Consider the following 23,585-nt stretch of genomic DNA (forward strand, 5'->3'; position numbering starts at 1 on the left):
TTTATTTGACAGCACCTGCCTGCTTTCTCGGGGACTGGGGAAATAAAAACAAACAGCAGCCGCTGGACGTGTCCCGACCCGCCCCGTGAGGTGCTGCTGGCCGAGAGGCCGCGCCCGGCGGGCGGGCAGCGCCGAGGGGGTCCCGGCACACCGCGGGAGGGCAGGGTCCGGCAGTGCCTGCGAGGAAGCAGTTGATGCCGGGCACCAGGAAACGGGAAGGAAGAGGCTGAGCTCAGCAGGAGCCGCACAGCGGAAGCCCCCCCGGCCCCGCTCCCTCAGGGCCGCAGCAGCCGCCGGACCGGGCGCACGTGCGGGCGCGGCGGCGCGCGGGCACGTGCGGGGCGGGCACGTGCGGCGGCAGCAGCCGCCGGAGGGAGCGGAGAAGGGAGGGAAGCGGCGCTCCCGCCACCCCGGGGCAGGGCGCCCGGGCTGCCGGATGGGGGCGGTTTTACCCGGCCGTTCGCCCCTTACATAAGTCGGGAGCGAGTCCGCCCCCCATCCCTTCTGCTGTTCCCCCTTCCCCCTCCCGGAGCCGCCCCCCTGCTGCAGCGATGTGACACGCCCCCTCTCCATCCCTTCCTCCCTCCCTCCCTTCCGTCGCCGTCCCCTCCCAGGAAGGAGCCGGAGTCGGCAGCGCCGCGGGCCCAGCATGGAGTAGGGCGGCCCGGGGCTGGCGGCGCCGCGCGGGCATGGAACTGGGCCCGGGGCCCTGCGCGCTGCCCCCCGCCGCCGGGGCCAGGGCGGCGGCGGGGGGACCCTGCGCCGAGATGCTGCAGGTGGCGGAGGAGGCCTTCCGCGGCGGCAACTTCGAGCTGGCGGCCGAGATCTACGGCTCGGAGCTGGCGGGGCTGCCGCAGCCCGAGCGGGGCCTGTGCCTCCGCCGCGCCGATGCTCTGGCCAGGGCCGGCCGCATGGCCGAGGCGCTGGACGCCTACGGCGCGGCGGCGCGGCTGGCGCGGTTGCGGCCCGAGGAGCTGCGGGAGCTGGCGGAGAGCGTCGCCCTCAGCATCCGCGACAAGGAGCTGCGCCTGCCGCCCTGGGGGAGCGACGCGGCCGGCGGCGGGGCAGAGGGCGAGGGTCTGGGCGACCCGGCGTGCTGCCGCCCGCCTGAGCTGTTCGCCTGCCCGCTGTGCCGGCAGCTGCTGTGCGAGCCGGTGACCCTGCACTGCGGGCACACCCACTGCCGCCGCTGCGCCGAGCCCGGTGACTGCGGCCGCTGCCACCGCCCGCGCCGCTCCGCCGAGCCGACCCCCGCCGCCGCCGCGCCGCCCTCGCCGTCTGCCGCCGCCCGCCCGCGGGTCAACGTGGTGCTGGGCAACCTGCTGCACAAGTGGTTCGGCGCCGAGAGCCGGGCGCGGCGCCTCCGCGCCGAGGGCGACGCGCTGCGGGAGCGCCAGGAGCTGCCGGCCGCCCTGGAGAAGTACAACCAGGCCCTGGACATGGGTGAGTGGCACCGGCGGGGAGGAGGAGGAGGGGGCGAGGCAGGGGCAGCGCTGACCTCGGCCCTCGCAGCCGTGCGGGGAGGGGGTTTGCGGTGAATGGTGGGAGAAGGCACCCGGGGGGGGGGGGTGTGGAGGTTACGAGCAGGAATCCTGCCAGCGGGTCTCCTCTCGCCCGCCCCCTCCCTATTTTTGTTCCACTGGTATTTCTGTCCTTGCTCTCAAGGTGCCTGGTGTTTAGCTGCTCGTAGCTGATGACTCATGATGCAGTATTTCTAGAAAACCCGCTTTTCTATTTATGGGGAAGCCATCATTAAGTGCGGGATACGCAGTAGTGGTCATGTTGAGCCCCACCGCGGCTTCATGGAAGAAATGAGTGTGTGGATCGGATTCATTCACCTACGTGCAGCTGCAGCTTCAGCAAGATATAGTCTTTGAAAACACCTAATGAGGTATCAGTAGGCGTAAAGGCTCAGAAAATTTCCTTTATCTTACACTGCGCAAAATACTTAAGATAAACCTGCGTTTTGCCTCGAGGAGATAGTCCACCCATGTTTAGAGCGTAGCCTCTTTGTTGGCACGAAGGATTTCTGCGTGCAGTGTTCTCTGAGGAGCTTGGCTTTAAATAAAAATGGCACTGTCTGCCTTCCTCCTCTGCCAAACCGATGGCAGCCTTAGTTTATGAAAAGTAGGTTGTTTTCAGGCTCTGCGCCGAGTAGTAGGTGGATCCTGTTCGCTCGGTTGTAGCCGTGTAGTAGTGGTTGTGTGCGTGCGCGCGCCCGGCTTGTTTGCCCTGCGAGCGCAGGGGGTGGTACAACACCGGGAATGTCTGAAGCGCCTGGAGAGGGGCGTGGAGCTGGGGAGAGCCGGTATCTCGACAAATTCCCGGGATCTGCCAGTCCTCTGGTCTGAGCGTGATGGATGTCCGATTTAATCGAGGAGGAAGGGAGCAGAAAGCCTCCATCGTGTTAACAGAGACGAAATCCTGCGGGTAAATATCTTCGAAAGAGATGTGTAAAAAAAAAATGTGCTTCCCCTGTGAATGAGCTCCTTCCCTGCATTGAGTAAAATTGCTTTCCTTGTTCCTAGTTGTTACATAAATGGCTCTGGTTTGTTTTTTTTTTTTTCTTAATTTATTTTGTCGTGTAGAGAAACACGCTGTTTTGTTAGTCGTTGACTCACTCTTTTTTTGCGAGGGTTGCATGATAGGCATTGAAGAAATAAGAGTTTGAGATGGGATAATATGGCATACTATCACCTCACAGCTGATCCTGGCTGCAGAAACCATTACTTCTGCTGTTTCTTCCACTGCTGCAACTAGATGTGCAAGTTTTCAGTCCTAGCCGAGTGTCCCTGTAAAACTGTTACACGGTTTAGCTGAAGTAATAATCTATTAAAGTAGGGCAGGACGGAGAGTCCAAGAAGGAAGGTGAAGCAGAGGGAGGGGAGAGGCTTTATGTAGGTCACTGGTGGTTACAGTGAGTTTTCAGTAGTGGAGCCTCCTGATATTTTGGGTTCAGGGTCCTACTGCAGGGGAAAGTAGCATCTCATCAATTAAATTAGTGTTTGAAGTGGTTTTTAAAGAACTAGTTCTCACTGTTGCCTGTGCTTTTTGCTGTGTCTGCATGGGGGTGAAAGGAGAGGGAAGACTGTAGTGTGCTGCTGGTGCTCTCACACAGCATGTCCGTCCCCTTCCTGTCCCTGGAGCACAGTCTCCAGCTATGGCTGCTATGCATCAGGGTCTCAAGATAACTCCTTTGCAGTGTCCTTATTTCTGTCTTCTGTGATTTCACAGCATGCTAGGAATCTGTTCAGAAAGTCCTCGCTCCGTCAGCGGCACTAAAATTGCTTAATAAGACTTTTTAAAAATAAAATAATAGTAGGTATCTTGCTAGCTTTTGAAATCCAAAACTCACAGGCTTACATGTTGTAACTTCCCAGTAGTGGATCCAAATTCCTGCTGCTGAAGGGCAGCCCGCCTGCCAGCCCTTCACCTTTTTTGATGTTTTGTGTGTGCCTATGCCAGTTCTCACAGGCTAAACTGCTGTATGAGCCTCATGTTCTGAAATTCTTCCCACATATTTATCAGGTACTGATTTTTGGCATGCTGGAGTTGCCTTCTTGTTTTCTAGTCAAATATCAGGGTAAATAAGAAGGAAAAAAAAAGAAACACATGCCTTTTTGGTAGTTGTGTTAGCATATGGGCGACTTAAAATGCACACAACAACCCCAAGAAACACACCATTCCTGAGAGCATTGTCCCAGCGCTTCTTTAACTCTGTTAGGCTTGGGGCCATGACCGCTTCCTTGGGGAGCCTGTTCTAGTGCCTGACCACCCTTTGGGTGAAGCACCTTTTCCTAATATCCAGCCTAAACCTCTGACACAACTTCAGGCCATTCCTTTGGATCCTCTCACTGGTCACTGCAGAGATCAGTGCCTGCCCCGCTGCTTCCCCTCATGAGGAAACTGTAGACCATGATGAGGTTTCCCCTGTCAGAGACTGAAATGTTTGATGACTTATGCATTCTAGGAGACTTTTGCAGGCTTTTGACTTGCATTATACCTCTGATGAGCAATCCGGCCCCTCCCTCCCTCCAGTGCTGAAGGTTTGAAGCCCTGAAAAGGCAAGAGCCAAGCTTGCTGGCTTTTGACTGTTGCATTGTACCTCTGATGGCCCATAGGAGCCCATCGCTCCCCTCTGCCAGTCGGGAAAAGGGTGGGAACCGGGCCAGACACAGTAACTCTTGCGCAGGGCCCAGGGAGAGGTTGGAGGCTCGAGGCATGGCCCCTGACACTGACCATGGATATAATAACTCATAACTTCTTGGAGTGTGGGGGCTTCCCTCCTTCACCCCCAGCCGATCAAGGCCACCACTTCGACTGACAGACGTGGAAGCTGCAACTACTAAGTTTCATTGCTGGACCCCGTGAGCGGTGACTATATACATCTGTCCACTCTCAGCTTTTCTTTCCCTTACTCTTATCCTGCCTTTCTCTCCTCTATGCATTTTCTCCCCCCCACCCAAAGGTTATCTCTATGTCACATTGTTATATGACAGCACCTAAAATTCTAGCATACCTGTTGATGCAAAATTGTCCCCTATGCATTTCCTCCCCCCCGCCGAAGGGTATCTCTATGCCACATTGTTATATGACAACAGAGAAATGCTAGCATGCCTGTTGATACAGAATTGTTAAAATAAACCTTGCCAGTATATGTTTTCAGACACCGATTATTCAGTGTTGTTTTACTCTAATCCACTCCAAGGGAATTATTGATAAAAACCTGGGTTACCCCCCTCCCTTTTTCTGGGGCGGGTGGTAACATCCCCTCAGTCTCATCTTCTCCAGGCTGAGCAGACTTCTAATGTGTGAGAAAATAACTACTTTTTAAAACCTCCAAATATTAATGTACTACTATTAAGTGTCAAGGGCCTGGGTGTCCTTAAAATTTCATTTTAGAGACTGAAGGCACATGAACACATTGATTATACAATTGTGGTATAAAGTTAGGTAAAACTCCAGGTTTCTTGGCAGGACACACAGTTCAGTTTTTTACTGGTGTTTTTTTGTGGAGTACTTTCTTGCTCCATCTGCCACAACTGGCTTTGCGTGATGCAATATTAAAGCAAGTTTTCCAGTTACCTATGACTTCTTTCATTCTGATTGTGATCTTCTCTCTTCTGGTTTGCATTTTAGTTCTTGCTATGACTGTGACCTCCTGTCTTCCAATTTACATTTTAGTTCTCAGGGTGCTTCAGTTCTAAATACAAAAGACTCCTGTTATGTACGCTTATTTCTGGTGTGATCTGGAATATCTGCTAGTTTCAGGTCTGGGAAGAGGTCTTTGTCCTTCAAGTTGTCAACTTTTTCTGATTCAGCTAGTTACTGTTACAAAAGCGTACTCTTAACAAGTATGTTCCTCTTTTGTCCTTCACTACCGGACCTACACCATCACTGTTGCTCCCGTGTTCTCTGGATAGTCTGCTATGGTTTCAGGTGTGGTTGTATGGGGTTTTTTGTTCTTAAGAAAATCAGCTTTGCTATTTGATCCTTTTAGTCCTGGTGAATTGGCCACAGCTTGGTGATCTATGCTTTATATGTTTTATACAAAGTTGCTGGCTTTTCTTTTGCTGCTATAGATGTTGGAATAGATCGCTCATTATTGAAAGGCATCTAATTACGACAGCTTCAAAGCAAACACATGTCAGGTTGCTTGAAAAGAAACATTTGTTTCCAGCTGGATCATTTTTTGTGCCAAGCTTTATGCTGTTCAGCCATCATAATATCAAATATCGTCCAAATGTTGTTCTCCTGGCTGTTACCCCAGCTTTCTGAATTTCATTTGTGTGGGGATCAGAGGTGGGCCTCCTCTCTGAGATCCCTTCTCTTTTAACTTGTCTTTTGATTATATGAACTATTAAGTCAGTTAAACTGAAATATATTACATATGTGTGCAGAATTAGTTTATTTGGGTTTGGTGTTTTGGATTTTGCATTTGTTTTTGTTTTGTTTGGATTTGGAGCCTTTTTGTGCAGTAAGTGCTTTCTGCACGCTCTTTTCTCTCACCTGCTGCTCTCTGATGGAGATGCTCTCTGAAGGGCATGTGCCTGCGAGGAGTGCAGTTGTTTCTGTGTATCCAGGCGTACAGATCCTTTAAGCTGTGTGCCTGAAACTAAACAAAGTTAGATTTCAGATAAATTAATGTATTTTGAGGATGTCCTTTTGGTAATGTGTTTTAGTTCTGTTTTTGTTTCTGCAAAGCAGTTCCCAGTTACAGAGGTGGTAGCAGGTGGCTATTGCTTCATAGGGAGTTTGCGAATAGAGCTTTTCCCAAGAACAGAGCTCTAAAGGAGACCAAGCTCTCCTCAGGATGAGGGTGCACTTGTAAGCCAACACATATGCAGAGTGTCAGAGGGTTGGGATGGTAGTGGCTCATGTCTTCAGCCAGCATTTCTCTGTGCCCTTCTTTGCACTGAGAAAGCCTGTTAGCATCCTGCGCCTTTCCTGTAAATAAGCCTGAGGATGTTTGCTCAGAGATACAAAGCCCGGTGGTGTAGTCCTGTGGCTCCTGTTGCTGCTGTTGTTTTGTAGCAGTGCTGGTTCCTGGGTTGTGTCTGCAGTTGCCAGTCTTGGGTGGTCTCTAAAGCCTGAATTAGAGCTGCAGCTCTGCTGGAAAGGGCTGTGTCCCTGCTGTGCCCACCTGACCCTAATCCCAAACAAGCTTCTTTTGGTGGAAGGGATGACTGTGCCCTGGTGCCTGTGGTGTGATGAAGTAGCTGCTTGTTTGCCTGCTCTGTGCTGTGCAGTTGTGGCTGGCTCCCAACAGGGTGGCACACATTGTATCTGGACAGTGGTGTTTCAGGACACCCCGTTTCTGCATGAGACGTGTTGGGTCCAGTATGTAATTACCTGCTGCTGCAAAGTTTATCAAGCCTGAGAAGTTCGCTGTTTCCAGAGAGCTGTGAGAGCTCAGCGAACCCTCAAAGTGATTGTGTTTACTTTCTGATGTGATGGGCTCTTTCTGAGCAGAAATAGATTTGTCCTGGGAGGGGGTATAGCCAATGCATGCAGCTGCTCAAATTGCTCAGCATTTTAATTCCCCCCCCGGCCAAGGGTTTCAGAATGAGCATGTAGGAAATAAAGCTCAACTGTATCAGAGTTTTAAAACACAGCGAAGAATAGATATATATGTGAAGGAGGTCTTTTCTTCTTAAGTCCTTTACATGGATCTCTGTTTCCAGAGGATAAAGAATGGTGCAGGAAAGGCCAAGGAGAGAAGGCAAGTTTGTACCAGGCCCATAGTGTCAGAGGTAGCACACTGCAGGGCAAGCAAGGGAGATGCTTCTGCCTGGGCACTGGAGATGCTCCATCTCTAGTCTCCTGGGATGGAGAGCTGCACACTGAGCTCTAGCCTGCGAGGTGGTGGTTAGGGCATTTCTAGAAACAAAATATAGGAGCTTTCCTGAGCTTTGGTGGAAAGAGGAGAATCTGCCTTTCTTGGCCGGACCTTGAAGAAACCTCTCCCTTTTAATCCCAGTGCATGTTCACCATAAATTGATCTGATCCAAAAGAAAGCTTAATGTGGCAAGACAGCACTAATTTATTTTGTGATCAAGCAATTAATGGAAACTTATCTGATGCCTTCCAAATTCTCCCTGTGTAAGAATTGAATGAAGGGGGCGGGGCAGGCCAAGAGGCAGTAGAAAATAGGTATAAAGGGAGCTACAGACCTCCAGTGATTCAGGTGAGACGACTGTAAATTGTCCTGCTATGTAAATGCCAGGTTGTGGGGTTGCGCTACTTCCTGAAGAGCATGGATAGGTAAACTTCCAGCCACGCATTGTTAGAGTTGCACTGAGTGCTTACAGCCATGAGTAAAGTAGGTATGGGCGAGCACTTTGCCATGCCTCAAAAATTACTTGTTCGGGCGTTTTTCTTCCAAGCCTGCTTCTGAGTTGTTTCAGGTAACGGGTGAAAGGATGATAAGAATTTCTTTGTGGGCTGGTGGAACAGCCTCCTGGTGACTTCCTACTGCAGCCCTGAGAGGTGATAGATTTCTGTGTTAGTCGTGGGTCAAGATCAGAAGAAGCAAAGAAGAGTCTGTAAAGGGAAGCTGCTGAACTCTAATCTTTAGAGAGTTGTGCTTAAATTTTTATGGAGGTGACTGATGCCATAGTATACATTTTATTAATTCTGCTGTTTTCAAAGGTCTTGCACTCGTTAATGGTGCACTTGCACACCAAAGTTGCGTTGTTCAAAGAAAACTGCTAGAGAGCTTCCACGTGCACCTATATTTGAATTATGTGTGTTTAGTGCACTTTAGAGGTTTCTTATTTTGTATACCATTTCTAGAAGGTTGCTAATAAAAGATAAGATCATCTTCTGATGTGGTAGAAAAGAGGTTGATCAAATTTTCCTTCCTCACAGGGTCTTGGGTACGCTTTCCAGTTTGCAGTAGTAAAGAAGTAAGTCTTTGATACTGTACCAGCCATTTAACAAAAACCACAAAAAAGCCATGGTAGACAACTGTCATGACTCCTGCAACAGCAAATGGTTCAATCATTTTAATAATTTATCAGAAGAATATTTAATTTTGTAGCTCCTAAAGGAAGGTGACTTTAGGAGAAGAATGAGAGGTAGTGTTTCTGAAGTTACCTGCTACAAAAAACAGTAGATGCTTGCTGCTTAGAGGATTTGTGCTAAAAAAGGAACTTTCCTATCCCTCTGTAAAATCATGTCTTGGAATCCACTTAAAGTGTATCTCCAAAACTCCTTAGTTCTGTTTTACATGGACAGAAAAATGTGTAAAAGTAGGAGTTTGACTGTTGCAGTAATCCTAGTGGTACTATTTTTAAACTTAAAATATTTTGCAGAGTTCTGTCCCGTAGTTGCCCCTCCTCTTTTACTGAAATAGTGCTTGAAAAATAGTAGTAAATACTTCATATATGACACAACTGGAAATGTGTCAAGTCCTTTGGAGCAGAAGCTCATGTTACTCTTGGTTTGTATAGAGCTTGCGGTTGACTGATCAGATCCTGTAGTTGTATCTCTGGAAGGTTTTGGCTGCTTCCAGGGGATCTGCTGTAGACAGAGGCACTACAGGGCTACAAGACCACATCCAAGGTGGTCAGGAGGCTTATACATCACTGGCAAAGGGAAGGAGGCATCATGCTGTATTATAGACAGTCTTTGTGTTGTTTTGTTTTTGGTTTTGTTTTTTTTTTTTGAAGTGATTACATTGCTCATGTAACTTACTGTATCTTAAGTGGTATATAACTGTATTTTCCCTTCCCCCTTCATGTATGTAACCCAGATGTAACTTCCTATTAATAATTGAACTATTTCAGCAATCCTAGGGAGTGAACTATACATACATATCAGAAAGTCTGAGGAATTTTTGAAGTCTCTTCAAACAGCATACTCTTTTTTTTTTCTCTTTGATGAAGCATAACAGAATGTCTTTTGTTTTTGATAGAAGACATTTATAGAACTGATTTGTGCTTCCTTCTCTCAAAATTAGTAGGGTATTGCGGTACTCTCTATTTTCCACAAGTGTATTACATGATCAGCTCTATATGAGGACAGAAGCAGTAAGGTAGTCACTGAGAAACAAGAAGGCCCTTTTTGCAAAAGTCAGAAGTTCTGAAACAAGCTTTAACTGGAAAAAGCAAAGGTTATAAAGACCTGAAAAGTAACTAGTAGGTATGGTTGCTTACGTACTAATTGTGTCAAAGAAAGCAAGTAGGTTGTCACTGTTAAAGTAATTTTATGATGGAATATCTGCCTGTAAATTGATCTTGTTAAACTGTGATCATGGGAGACCTACTTGACTGGTCCTGCCTGTCTCGAAGCACAGTTTTTCTTTGGAGTCTCCTTGCAATCACAGGTTCATGTGCATCTAGCATAGTTCCCTGTTTCTGTGGGAGGGTCAGGAATTTTCTTTGGGTGCTTTGGAGATCTGGCAAGGGGGTTGACCTCATGAGGTGTTTTGTTTTGGTTTTGAATCTTGCTCGTTATATCATACTTCAGTCCGTAGGTATCTTGATTGGGGCAGTTTCTGTACCTGCTGTTGGAGATAATAGTTCCATTCTGACTGAGGCTTTGGTCGGAAACCTTTCCCAGCCTTAAACTAAATGCTGAGTGAACTAGTAAGCATCGAAAATGAGTCATATTTGTGTCATCATCATCATGGCTAGGCTTTGTGAACGAAGATTTAGGAAGGCTCTACACATGTTTGTTACAAGCATGCTGGTGGCTTATGAGGCCAATATGAGATAGACATGTCCGATTGCAAAAGACACAGCAGAAAGACTCCTTAGGTGGTATATTCAGCAAGACACGATTCTTTCTGCATTGTCTTTTCTCCTCGAGAGTGATCCTGCATGTGATCTCAAAGGCATCAGCAGCGTTATAGATGGTGTGTCTCCAGGCCTCCCGATTGGAGGCCAGAGCCGACCAGTTATGTTGATCAATACGGCCAAGGCTGAGATGTTGTTTCAGGGAGTCCTTGTATCTTTTCTTTGGGGCTCCTCTCTTGCGGTAGCTGGTGGCAAGTTCACCATAAAGCAAGACGCATTTGTGTACTTACTGTTTTTGTTATGCCAGTGCCAAGTGGCCACAGATGGACTTGGGGTACATCATGCGAAGCTGTGCCCAAATGTCCAAAGGGTAGAGCGGGAACTGGAAATACAAGGAGGGGGTGTTGTTTCACGCTATCTTATCTGAAAAGAGTAGCATGCATCTAGCAGAGTGTTGAAACATTAGAACTTGGATAGGAGGGGGCAATGATCTAATGCATTACATTTAACTGTATGCTGGGACATTCTTGAATTCAGGACTTCTGCTGCTGCAATTCATCTTTTAATTGCTCTGGGAAGAAGGTTATCATCGGCTTTGCAGAAATGCAGACTAAACTGTAGGTTAGTGTAGGTCTGGCATGCTTCTGCCTCCTGAGGCTAGAGGTACAACACAAAATCAAGGCTACAAAGCTAGTTGCATTGTCTCTGTAGCAGCTCTTCTTCTAGGTAGCATATAATTTCCATTACAGTGTTTCTGCCGAGTAATGATGGGAATAGTTGATTAGCTGTGCTTAGTGGTAATGACAGTCCAGCTTTCAATAATGTAACTGAGGACTTACTGAGCCTGAAATAAAACTGCTGGGAATCTACAGCATTTTGTTCAGCGCACAGAAAGATCTGTGTTCTTCAGCCTGGGCTTTTGAACAGCAAAATACAGAGGCCAGGAGAGAAGTTAGTTCAATCTTAAAATTATATCTTCCTAAAAATAATCTAGCTCATCTATTGCCAGTGCCTTTTCTTTGAGTCAGAGTAATAATACAAGGGAGTTACTTTGTCTCCTGTGCCCCAGACCACCGAGCACACGGATAAGCATACTGCAGGGCAAAGCAGCAAGTGGGTTGATGTCCTCTATCTTTTGGTGGGAGGGCAAGAGGAGAGCATTGCCATTTCAGTTCTGCTAATTAAGTGGTGACTGCAGTTTGTCCACTCCAGTTGAAAAAGGTCTGCTCTCCTCTTTCATTTTGGAGTGCTCTGTGCTTAGGTTGGGTGCAGAGGTGAAATCCCAGTCAGGCATAGACCAGCTCTGTAGCTGCACAGTGCAGATGAGTTATATGGGGGCTTTCTGGTGATGTCTGAATCAGCTTTCCCATGGAGGTAACAGGAGAGAAAACTTTGGCTCAGGGAGGCTTTTTTAAATTCATAATGGGCACTTCTGAAGGAAGAAAGACATGAAGAATTCTTCATATCTGCATGAAGGTAAAAGAAATTAAAATATTTTGAAGTAGAGCTTGATGGGATATACATTGCCTCCTCTGACAGAGTCTGTTTTATTACACTGGTTGTGGGCAGTGTGAGTGTGGATGAGGAGGGAGGCCTTTGCATGCACAAACCAGCTGCTGCCTAGTGTCAGAGTCTCCGAGAATGGTGGGGCTCTGTGCTCCGTGTCCTCATCACAGCCTATTTCAGGAGCTCCTAAGGTCATACACTGCTGTCTGCCAGTGTTGGTCATCCGGCGGAAATGGGTTTTATATTTGCTTGCAGAGTACTGTCTGCAAGTGCCTGCTTCATAATTGCAGTGGAAAGATGCTTGGTTGCAGAAGTGGACTTAGAGAGGAAAAGGTGTCTTTTATTGCATCCTCTGTGGACTAACAGCTCTTGCACATTTCCTCTGTGATCTTTGGTTACTTCACTTCCTGAAGACTGACAGTGATGTAAATGCAAGGAGGAAAAGCCATGATATTCAGAAAATACATAGCTTTTTTTTTAAATCCAGTTGCTAATTCAATTAAGGTAGACTGATTATTGAGAAAACAGGCCTGCTGATTGCAAGTATGTGGTCATCTTCACTGTCCCCCTTAATCAGGTTTGGGAAGCTGATCCTGGTTTTTGTCTTCGCTGTGAAATAAAGTTTTATTTGAATGTCTTTACTGCTTCTGTTAATTCTATCAAATGTGGCCCTTTCTCTGTGCCACCCTCACCCTCTACCAAACAACCCTGTGCATCCAGTTTTTGTGTGTGGACTTGTTATGCTTCCATAAAGTTTGGGGGAGAAAAACTAGTTTCTGTTCAGTTAATTACTAAACCTTGCTAATTTCTCATTGAAATGAAAATATATGTTTCCTATTATTTTCCAAGCTTATGAAAAGGCTTTCAATACTGAATTGTTCAGAACTGAATGCATAACATAACAGAGCAAGCCAGATTTCTTTATCTCTCTAGGGCAGAAGTTTCTTCAAAATGTAGGAAAAATTTCCCCTGAAGTACTGTGCAGACTTACTCTTATAAGCAAGACTGAAAGGTGTTTGTGATGACACTGTTTCAGTTCTGCTCATGCCTTCAGGAAATACGCTTAGGATTGAAATAGGTTTGAACAAGATGTGATTTTCTAGGAAGAAATGTCAGATAAGGAGGATTAGGGAGTTCTAGTAACTGTAAGCTTGTTCTTTCTCTGCTGAGTTCGTGGAAGAAATCTCAGTGGTAGTTTATTACAATAAAACTTCTATTATCATCTCTGATCAGTTGGGCAAAATTCTCTTAGTTACTCTAATTCCCTTCCTGGCCCAAGGAGATTTTGGGGAGCCATGTTCTCCTGCCAGCCTCTCGAACTCAACAGCATAATTTTTTTAAAAACTTGAATGCTCGGGCATATCTGTAAAAGTAATTTTGAGTGTTAGCTTCTGCATAAGTAAAAGCACAATGTAACAAACGTCTGCAGATGAGCACAAAGGTGGTGTGAGTGGAAAGTTAACCATTTTGGAGAAATCCAAGCTGACAACCACACTTTGGGCAGGCAATATTTGGCAGTCCAAAGGAAATTTCAAGAGGCAAAGACCCACTCAGCTCCCTCGGCTCTGGGCCCTACATGGGCCAGTTTTGTGTGGTGCAGTGGGATTATGCTGGGAGGCTGAGAGGGAGGGAGGGAGAAGCGTGGGAAGGCTCCCAGGACCTGTGGCTGGGAGGAAGTCTCTGTGTCCCAGCTGCCCGGAGCCACAGATCCTGGGAGCCTCAGCAGTGCATCCCTGATTCTGACAAGGACATAAATTTTGCTGTGCAGCTGCAGACTCCCAGAAGGAGTTTGATTCAGGAAATGCCATCTGTTGGTATTTTGGAAACAGTAACATTTTCTACGCTTTTCTTTTTTAATTTGGCCTGAAATAATAAATTGTTTCATTAAAAAAAAAATCTTTTTCCCCCTTCCTTTACCTCCAGAAGAAAGAGTGGGTACATTATTTTAAAACAAACTTGGCTATTGTGCAATATTTTTATTTGTGTTTATTTATTGTGTGTTGGGTTTTTTTGTTTATTTGTTTTAACCAAATAAACTTGACAGTTGTTATAGTATAGAATCATAGAATGTTATGGGTTGGAAGGGACCTTAGAGATCATTCAGTCCCAATGCCCCCCTGCCATGGGCTGGGATACCTCCCATTAGACCAGGTTGCTCAAGGCATTTTCCAACCTGGCCTTGAATACAGGCATACTTGTATACTGGCATCTAGCAGTGTTCACAAACTCTGTATGTCCTCAAGCCCTCTCCGTCCACCTTCTGTGACTAATTATAATCACCACAATCCTTGCTGTGGTGTACACTTCCACATGTACCCTAAGTTGGAGTCAGCCAGCTGACGCCACACTTCCACTGACAAAGAACATGAGGTTTCAGTCCATCTAGCGTTGCCCTGACCAGTTGTGGACCCCCCCAAAGATCTTCCCAGGACAGTCTTGCTGACAGCAGGAGACTGGGAATGAGGGATGCATGGATTGGGTGCAGAGCTGGCAAGATTTCAGGCTGCACTGCCCGCTCTGGGAGTGGGGGAACCTGAATGGAGGTGGCTGGGCAGCGCTCCAGCTGTGGCATCTTGTCTAGATGCTTCATTTTAGAAGACCTGTTATGCTATAGTCTCATAAATACTGCTCTCTTCAGCGATGCTGTTTGGTTTGTTGGGGTTTTTTATCCTTTCTCTCAGTTAACTAAACATTCCTTGCCAGTTACCGATTACTCATTAAGATAGGCCACACCTTACACTTTCTGAATGAGTCTTCAGTGAACAAGAGGCACAAGCTCTGAATACACACATAGCTTTTCTGGTTTGCCTGGGGTGGTTCTCTTTTTTCTTTTTCAGTAGCTTGTTTCCTTTCATATTGTGAGACCCTTTGCTTCTGGAGGACCTGCAGCCTTTGCTACACTGTTGTGCTGTGTGCTGGCATTTTTTTGCTTAGAAGTCTTGCAGCAGAGACAAGATCCTGAAAAAGAGCTGATGAAGCTGTTCTCTCTCTGGGTCTGCTGAATGTATGAACTGTGTTGAACAGTGTGCAGGGAAGCATCAGCGTGCTCAAAACGTGTGGTAGTAAACAGAAGCAGGAAGCTGATTTGCCTTGCCCCTTAATCTCACACTACTTCCTTTCCCTATGGTGCCAGAAAATGCCCCACCCAGGGCCCTGTCTGCCTGCTGAGCTGCCTACCTCTGCTTACTGCCCCTATCCCCCTCAACATACTCTTCACACGTACCGTACAGCAGATACAACGATGGAAATACAGACTATGCATTCTTACTTTACACTGTTCAAATGTAGCTAAGTTAAATAATTTCCTGTTTGAACATCTGCTAAAAGAAACAAAAAACTCGCTTCTGAAGATCTTCGGTTAATTACTTTCAATTGCATTCAACTTGTAGTCTTTAAGAATTATGAGCTAGAAATGTGGATCACTGCAGAAGCTTGCAAGTGTAGTAGTTGAAAAAACCCTAGCAAACCAAGACAAAACCAATCAGACAAAAAAACCACACAGAACCCCAGTTTGAACTAGCTTTTGCAGACCTCCTTATTTTAAGTGTTTTCTCTAACTGTCACCATCTGAGACCAGTGGAGCAGCATCACCCCTGATATGTCATTCTGCCGTTAGTATATCTGGTGTCAGTCCATGCTACAGCCAAAAAAGGCAGCAGCACTCCTTGCTGTTACTTTCCTTCTCATCCCTTGTCCCGGCACTCACGTTTGTGTGGCTGTGCAGTGAACTAGCTGAGGGGAAACTGATCCTCTTAAACCTTTTTATTTATTTGTTTTTATTGAATTAGCATTCGGTCAATTGATTCTTTGCTCTGGTTCTCAGCGCAACCATGCGAGCCTGGTTTGCTGCACCAGCACAAGGGAGGGCAGGAGGTGGGAGAGGGATGTGATATTGGGCCATCCATCCTGGTAGGTGCTTGAACTTAATGAGTGGTGACACCTGCAGCAGTTGTGCTTACTCTCTGTCCATGCACACGTGTGCATGTGCCCAGGCTTCGTATTGGCAATGTGGTCTTATTGAGCACGTGTTTAGGATGCTCTGGCTGAAGTGAGATGCAAACGGTGAAGCAAAGCAGGCTGGAGAGAACAGGAAAGGTACGGAGACAGAAACCCTGCGTGAGGATGTGCAAAAGGTGACATTTGATGGAAAAATCTTGAGAGAGCTAGCTTGGAGGTGAAGTTTAAAATATGTAAAAATGCAATACCATCTCTCAGCACCTTGGAGCCTTTGTAAAGTTTATTACTAGTTCTGACAGTTTTAACCAGCTCACATTTTGGTAAGAGTTACTGTACTTAGCTGCCAGCAGCCAGCTTCCAGCCCTCTGGAGGCCTTTCCCAGCACATGAAGGTCAAGAGTGACCAGGAATAAATTATATTTCCTAAGATGAGGTAACTGTTTTAGTGGACAAAAGCAGAGTGTTGTTTGGGACTTAGCGTGTGTTTTGCAAGGCTGCTACTGCAGCCTCCTGCAATGTCCTTCTTGCCAAGCTGGGGAGGTAGTGGCAGGGAGGTGGAGAATCTACTGGACCATCAGAGGCATGAGGTGGTGTCTCGTGGCTTCAGAGCTGCTGGACGACCAGTGGCATTGCTCAGGTGTTGGTAGTGGGGTTGACGAAGCTCAGCACCTTATTAACAACCTCCATCAGCAGCCAAGAGTGCGCTGTCAGCTAGTTTGTCCATGACACCAAGCTGAGGGAGGTTGATGTGCTGGAGGGCAGGGCTGCCATTCAGACCAACAACCTTGGGCATGGGCTGATCAGCCTTGCCTATTGCAAATGCAGGTGAACATGGGAAAGAATAACCCTGTGCAACAGGATGAGCTGGGCTAGACAGCAGATCTGCAGAAAAGAGCTGGAGGTCCCGGTGGACCAACTGAATGCGGATTAGCCCGTTTTTTTCTGTGATTCTATGAAATTTTATGCTGGAGGAAGATTTCCAGCTTAAAATGTGTTCTAGAGGCCTGAGAAAAGAACAAAATAATAATGCTTGAGAAGTTCATAATCCATGCAAACTGAATGATTCATGAATTTGTGGATACAGAAGCAAGGTGTGTGATCATGAAAGGTTTGCCTGCCCCGAGGAAGGCAAGTGGATATGAAGTGTGAAGGCTGCATGCATTTTTCTTAATGAATGGCTTCCAGGAACGTTTTAGCTGAAGTCCTGCATTTGTGATTTCTTTCAAGTCTTTCACTGGTGATTTCTCACTGAGGGGAGAAACACTTGAAGAGTGTTTGGGAGAAACACTTTTTGCTTTCTGAAATGTCCTGTAAGCAAGGTGAGGGAAAGAGCAGGTGGCATCCTGTATGTGAATATGAAAGCTGTCTTGCTAGATAAAACACAGAGGTTGCTTCCAGGCTGAGAGGAATATATTTTGAGAAGGAAAGAATGAAGGAATTGACCTTTCTTTCCTTTACAGGAGAGTATAAATGTAATCGTTGTGCAGTAATGCTTTTTAAGTTACTGTGGCTGGATATAAGGTTACTGTATTTAGCATGTCCTAGTGCTTCTTTTAATGAAGTTCCGTGCAATCATTTTTGTTTTCCAGCTCCTTGCAAGTGTTCACTAATAGCACAGCGGGCAGAACTCTGTACGTTGATGAAAAACTACCAGCAAGCTCTTCACGACGCAGATGTCCTCTGCCGAAACAAACCCCACTGGCCTGCGGTACGGTATTTGCATGCTGTAAAGAACAAAGTGAAAACTCCTTTTTCTTGGGCTTTTCTCTGTGCTGGGAACAGCGTGGCTGCTGAGGGTGTTGTCAGAAAAACACTGTGGCAGTAAGAGGGCTGAAAATGTCTACCAAGAGCCAGTTCTTCATAGGACAAGTCTGGAAAGTCCTTAGCATCTCTCCAGCTGGTGGTATTTTCGTAGTGAGCAGGCAGCGATGTGGTTTTGTTTGTGCTGGCACCTGTTATCTGTTACAGATGGTACTGCAGCTTGGAAGCAGAATTAGATCTATAAGGCACCAGCAGCCCAGGATGGCCCTGCAGGTCCCTCTGGGATGATGTTCCAAGGCAGTGGATGGTCTTGACAGGCTGTTGGCCAATGTGTCTTTCCGAGGAGTACCTCAGACTGTATTTCAGGATTGTTTTAACCCCTTCTTTAATCCTAAGATTTCATATCTGTGATTTCCACCTCTGTCATGGTGACTCATAGAGGGGTTGGGATTTTTTCATAATGAAGGGAAGTGCTACAAAGAGCACTGGTTTGTGGGCAGTCTGAAGCAAGCATCAGAAATGCCCATCATTACCATTGGTTGCCTGAGGCTAGACTAGATGTCCAGCAACTCACCCCACCTAGGATTACACCTTCAGTCAGTCCCTCTCCCTTCAGCAGCAAAACTGCAGCACAAGTTAGACCAAATAAAGCCTCTGGGTGCTTTCTGGAAAGAGGGTGACATGGGGGATTGGGGAGGGCAAACCTTGGCTTCCTGTGGAGACTAAGGAGGAGTTGCATAAACGCCTTGGCTACCTGCCTCAGCAAAGGGGGCTGCAGCTAGTGCTCATTTCCAGCCAGGGATGACGCGGGGCAAGCAGAGAGGTGCTTTCAGAAGCACTGAGTCTCTGAAGGCTGTGTGTCTTGTCACCCATTAAAATCTTTAATGTTGGAAGGCAGTTCATAATCTTACCCCACATCCAGTTTGCCTTTCTGTCTAGGATAATTTCTCATGAAGTCAGGAATCCCATCTTAGGTGGCGTTGGCTGTGCTTCTGTGCTGGGGCAGAAAGATGAATTACACATGTTCAAATGTTTTCTTGAAGTGTCTTCTCTGTTTGCCTGAATCTGTGGAAATGTGATGTGTGTCAGTCGTAGGCAGATAAAGGTTTTATTAATCCCACCTCTGAAGAATGTTAATTGAAAATGAAATTTGTCATCATGGCATAACAAGCAGTGTCTCACACGTACTTCACTTATGCTTTTGTGTTTGTGAGGACATCCATGTAAGTTGTGCTGATCCAGAATCTGTGTTCTCCAGGAGTCCTGGGCATCTGCTTTGTTTTGTATCTTGCAAAATCTCATCCAGTGACAGAGATTAGCTCAAACATTTGCTGTGTAGTTACAAAAACCCCAAAAACCAACAAACCAAAACCAAACAATTAAAGTAATTCTAGGAGTAGCTCCTGGGATGCAAGCATTCACCTACCAGTACCTTTTGGCTTATTGACAGTTGAAATTTAAAGACTTGCCAAGTTACTGTGAAGCTCTTTGGTATGCTGTAGTCACTGCAGCATAGATAAGTTGGTTTCTTTTCAGTTGCTATGAAAACCAGGTCCATAGACTCTCTGAGGCAGGGAGGAGTTTTCAGTTGCAGGGCTGTGTGAAAATAAGAAAGGGAAGGTGACAGCAGTAGTCTCTGAAGTATAAGGGACCTCTAGTCCCTCGGCCTAACTTCCAGTGTTGGATCTTTAGGTACTTTGTCTGTAGACAGCCCAGGTCAGTCCTCCCTTGCAGGTTGGATAAGGACAGTGCTCTTACGGCTCCAAAGGATGAGGCCAAAAAAGCTTGTCGGCTCCCCAGTGCAGGAAAGTAATGCTGACAGAGATGGCAGGCGTGTTAAGACCTCTCTTAAGGTTTTACAGGGGCTGTGCAAGCATCAAGGTAAGAAGGTCAGGGTCAGGTCTCACAGTACCTCTCTTACTGCATTGAGGAAAAGAAAAATTATGTCACCTGGAGAGGCTGGTGTGTACTGAGGCTTTTTGTTCATGTCAACAAATGATATTAACTAATTATTCTGGCCTAGGCAGTGCCTGTTACTTCCTTTTGGTACGAGCCTCCTACCCAACAGTGTAAAGGTAAAGATCTTAACAGGTCTCAGCTTGGAGGGCAGTATTGAAAGAATGAGGGAGTTACCCGCTCAGGAAGATTATGCGGTACTGGATCTTTTGGCATTAGAATGAAGGACAGAAAAGTGTATCTGCTTATCTAGCCAGTCCCTTAGATGAGAAAAGCTGTACTTTCAGTAGATGTTCGTGTGGGTCAGAGGTGGACTTCCAGAGCACACTTCTATCTAATAAGTGAGAGGCAAATGTTTAAATGCACACTTTGTTTTCATTGTGAAGGAAGTAATTTCCGTAGTCAGATTTGAACTGCAGTTTGATGTCCACAGGGAAATTCAGAGGTGAGACATTCTTCTCTTGTTATTAGTAGCGAGTAAAGTGGGACTTGTTCCCAAGCTGGCTACCATGCCTGTTGGCGTGTCCTCTCCCAGGACATGGGAGAGGTAGGATGGGCTAAAAAGTTTAGATTAAGCATTGGTAAATTGCCCTAAATTCATAATGTTGTGGTCTTCTGTAGCCAAATAAAATATGTGAAAAATCACCTCTGTCCTGGTAAGACACCCAGGAGGAGTGAGTGTCCTGAACTCCCTCAGCTACCACCTCCAGCCTTCCTCATATCACTGCCTTTTCCATGCAGCTGAATTACTGTTAAGTTTGCCTTGGTATGTGAAACTGTTCTCTGGTGTATCCAAGCCCAGTGGGATGTGTAGTAGACTTTGTCTTTGGGGAGACAAATATACTTTCTCATTTTCAGGTCTCCTCTGAGGAAAAGAGCAATGCCTTTGGCAGGGGATGATGCAGCAGTGGGTTCCTGGGGAATCTTTTTTCAGCAGAAGGGACTGAATTTCCTTCAGTCATGTGCGTTTTTGTTACCCAAAAAGCATCTTGTTCTTACCTGCAGAATGATGTGAACTTTCAAGTTTGTTTCTGGTGTCTTGCTGCTAGTTCAGAAATGATCTCTAGATTTGTACGTTTCCTTTGTGTGAACAGGGCCATTATGTGAAAGCAAAAGCTCTTTCTGGATTGGAAAGGACTGAGGAAGCATTGAAGGAGTTTCTTTATTGTGTTGCCTTAAATCCTGAATGGAGCTCAATGAAGAAAGAAGCCCAAAAGGTATAGAAAAATATTTACTGGCTACTTGGCCATCATGCTTCTTTTACTCCTACAGCCAAGTAAAATTCATGTTATTTCAAGTGACAGTAAACAGCCAAATGATAATTTGATTCAGTAGATTCCCTAGAGAATCTTTCTAGCATTATGCTATGTGAAGCACCCCTCCGGTTTGGTTTGATTCTTCAACTAGAGGAATTGTATGTTTGTGAATTACACCGCAAATCTGTAGGTTTGGCTGCTGTAATTTGTAAATTATGCTTGTAGTGTGTCAGCCAAATTTGAGTAGGTTGGTACGCAAGCACCTGGATTGCACAGGCTTGAGGCTCCTACTTTTAGTACCATCAGAAAATCACTTTTATGTGGGGAGTGGCAGAGAGTTGAGAAGGGGAAGCTTTGTGCTGCCCTTCCTGGAAAAATCCTGTGGTATTTGTAGCAGTTTGTCCCTTATGAGAAGTTAGACACACTTAGTGCTAACCAACCACCATCAGGTATTCTGTGAAAGTCGATACAGGCAGCTTCTTATAAAAATGCAGTGAGGATTTGGCAAACTTGGTGGGGACTGGTGAGAGGGGTAACAGGCTCTACACAGCTTTTAGCTAGGGGTTAAATCTGCTTGAGGATAGAGAACATGGATGCAGGGCATGAGGAATGTTTAAACACATCTTTGTTAACCAGCTGGGAGAGCATGGTCTGAAGACTTCTGAAGGCAGGGTCTGAGGGTCAGAATAGAGATAGGAGAAGGATGCAACAGCCTGTTTGCTGCCCTGGATGCTCCTGGAGAGCAGAAGCCTTTGGAGAATGAGGTGGGCACCTGAAGACACCTTGGAATGTGACTGTGGTTGTGGTGGGGACTGCCGTTCAGGTTTCCCATGGGCATTGGGAAATGCAGGGTGTCCTGGTTGTTGCAAGCTTCTTGGCATCTAGAAACTGTGAAGTTTTTGCATCTGTGTTCATACAAACATAAATATCTATGTTGTAATTATTTCTTTTTCTTTTTTTTTCTCTTAATTGACTAGATAATGTGTGAGATGTTTTTCCCAGCCTTTGAAAATGTGCATGATAGTCTAACAGCACCTTTCTCTAGTCGAACATCCCATACAAGATTGAAACCTGCATTTCTGAGTAGCATAAATACACAGTCAGCTGTGGAAGATAACTCTGTTGCTGGGTCCTCAAAGGTAAAACAAAAAGTTTTCAACATAAAAATACCAAAAGTAACTCAAGGATCTGTCTGATCTGTGTGACGTTGTCTTTGTCTGCACTCATGTAGGCATTTACTTTCATGGTAAGCCTGTTTTCTCCATTGCTGTTGTATCTCTTATTGGGATGTACTTTCTCAGAAGAATAAGAGAATGAAACTTTTTCTTCAGAAAGCAATGTGATACCTTCATGTGGGGGTCAGTTGTATTTTTGGGCAAGTTTTTTCCACTAAGGATTTTAGTATAACAGGAACATAATTTCTAGAGACAAGAGCTGTAGGGAGAGAAATGGCCCTATTTCATGCAACTGGAGAGTGATTTATTGTTGATAAAACTAATAGAAAAAAGCAAAGCAAAATTGTCTCATGCTGTATATAACTGTTCTTAATTGTTTTAGGATGCTGTATTCAGGTTAACAAAAACCCCGTCCCAAGAATCTGATGTATTCAGAAGCACTGATTCTCCTGTTTCCCATCATGTTCTGGATCTCTATTTTGAAGACAACAAGAAGTCTTTGGGAGCTATTCTCTCCAGTTTACCTGGGGTTGGCTTAAAAAGAAAGCTGTCCAGTGATATGAGGGATTTACAGAGTTTGGATGTCCCCAATAAGATTCCTAAAAAAGGTTTGTGTTGTGGCTTAGAAAGGCAATTTCTCTTGCACATACTGAAAAACTATAAACTTTTTTACTCCTCCCTTTATATAGGTGTCAATGAAATATTCCCTATTGGAATTGGAATGATATTTTGTTCTCTGTGTCTGTGTAACAGCCTATTTACCTTATTTCAGAGCAGTTTCAGTTCATTGAATGAAAATTGTATTTTTCTTTCTCAAATGGGCCATTTCCAACGTGTAGCCCACTCACAGTTTAGTCTTTGTGTTGCTAGTGCCGTTTCCATTTTCTAGGTCTCAGCTATAGCTGAACTTCATTGTCTGTCTTTATGATTGAAAGATGCAGTAAGCCTGGAAACTGATCTTTAGCTGGCATCAGAAACGGTCACATGCAACTTTACATGAAATTTTCCAAGCAAACAAAGAAGCCTTTTAAAGGGTAATAAGCCCACCCAGTTTTCTGTTACTTGATAACTGTGCTTACAATTGATACGCTACTCAAGCTTCTAACAAAGACCTCCAGAGTGGTTTTAGTACTCAGGGCTAAAAATGCTGAAGGCAGTATTTCCCAGTAGTGGAATGATTGGTTAAAAGAAACTTTAAAAATGCTTCTGTACTAGTTTGCATTTTTTCCCTTAAAGAAAAGAAAAACAACCCGCACCTTGATTAGTTTGACTTCTGTCTTGAAATATTAAGAGTCTTTGAGTGCTGCTGTCTGTCCGCCACCTCTACAAATGATCAATATATAGCCATTTTCTGATCATGTTGCTGTGAAGGGAAAACCGTGTACTTGCTTGTGAACTGCAGACTCAGTAAATAGATTGTGAAATCTGACCCACCTGTATCTTCCCAGCAAAGGCCAGAGATTGCCTTTTACCCATAACCACTAATTTCTTGTCTGTGCTAGGTCCCAGTGCCATGTTACTTTTTGCAGAATTAATACAGTTAGTTCTTGCTATTACTAAATGCTAACAGGTGAGATGTAGGTTAAAGATAGTGCTGTTTTTCTTTGTAGGCCACACGACATCTACCCTGTCTGTGCTTGAGGTAAATCAGATGCTGAGCATAAGCTATCATTTAACAAAATCTCCTAGCGGTTTAACTTAACATAAAAAGCTGAACTTTTTGGGGTTTTTTTA

General features: G+C 45.7%; 1 protein-coding gene across 2 annotated transcripts in view; it reads left to right on the plus strand.

Annotated features, from left to right (window-relative positions):
• Positions 1-436: 436 nt before the first annotated feature.
• LONRF2 (LON peptidase N-terminal domain and ring finger 2) overlaps positions 437-23,585 on the plus strand; it is a 32,682-nt gene continuing 9,533 nt past the window's right edge. Inside the window, exons 1-5 of one of the 2 annotated variants that reach the window (XR_005566965.1) lie at positions 437-1,443; positions 17,293-17,411; positions 20,515-20,637; positions 21,654-21,815; positions 22,234-22,459. Coding sequence is in view for 1 of the 2 variants with exons in the window: in XM_027718124.2 (XP_027573925.1) it covers positions 690-1,443; positions 17,293-17,411; positions 20,515-20,637; positions 21,654-21,815; positions 22,234-22,459 (1,384 nt within the window). In the remaining variant the exon portion in view is untranslated. The remainder of the gene's footprint in view (positions 1,444-17,292; positions 17,412-20,514; positions 20,638-21,653; positions 21,816-22,233; positions 22,460-23,585) is intronic. The other variant, XM_027718124.2, reaches the window with a different exon arrangement.

This window comes from Pipra filicauda, unplaced genomic scaffold (genome assembly GCF_003945595.2).
Source record: "Pipra filicauda isolate LSUMZ 115617 unplaced genomic scaffold, ASM394559v2 scaffold83_size3615187_pilon, whole genome shotgun sequence".
Taxonomy (NCBI): domain Eukaryota; kingdom Metazoa; phylum Chordata; class Aves; order Passeriformes; family Pipridae; genus Pipra; species Pipra filicauda.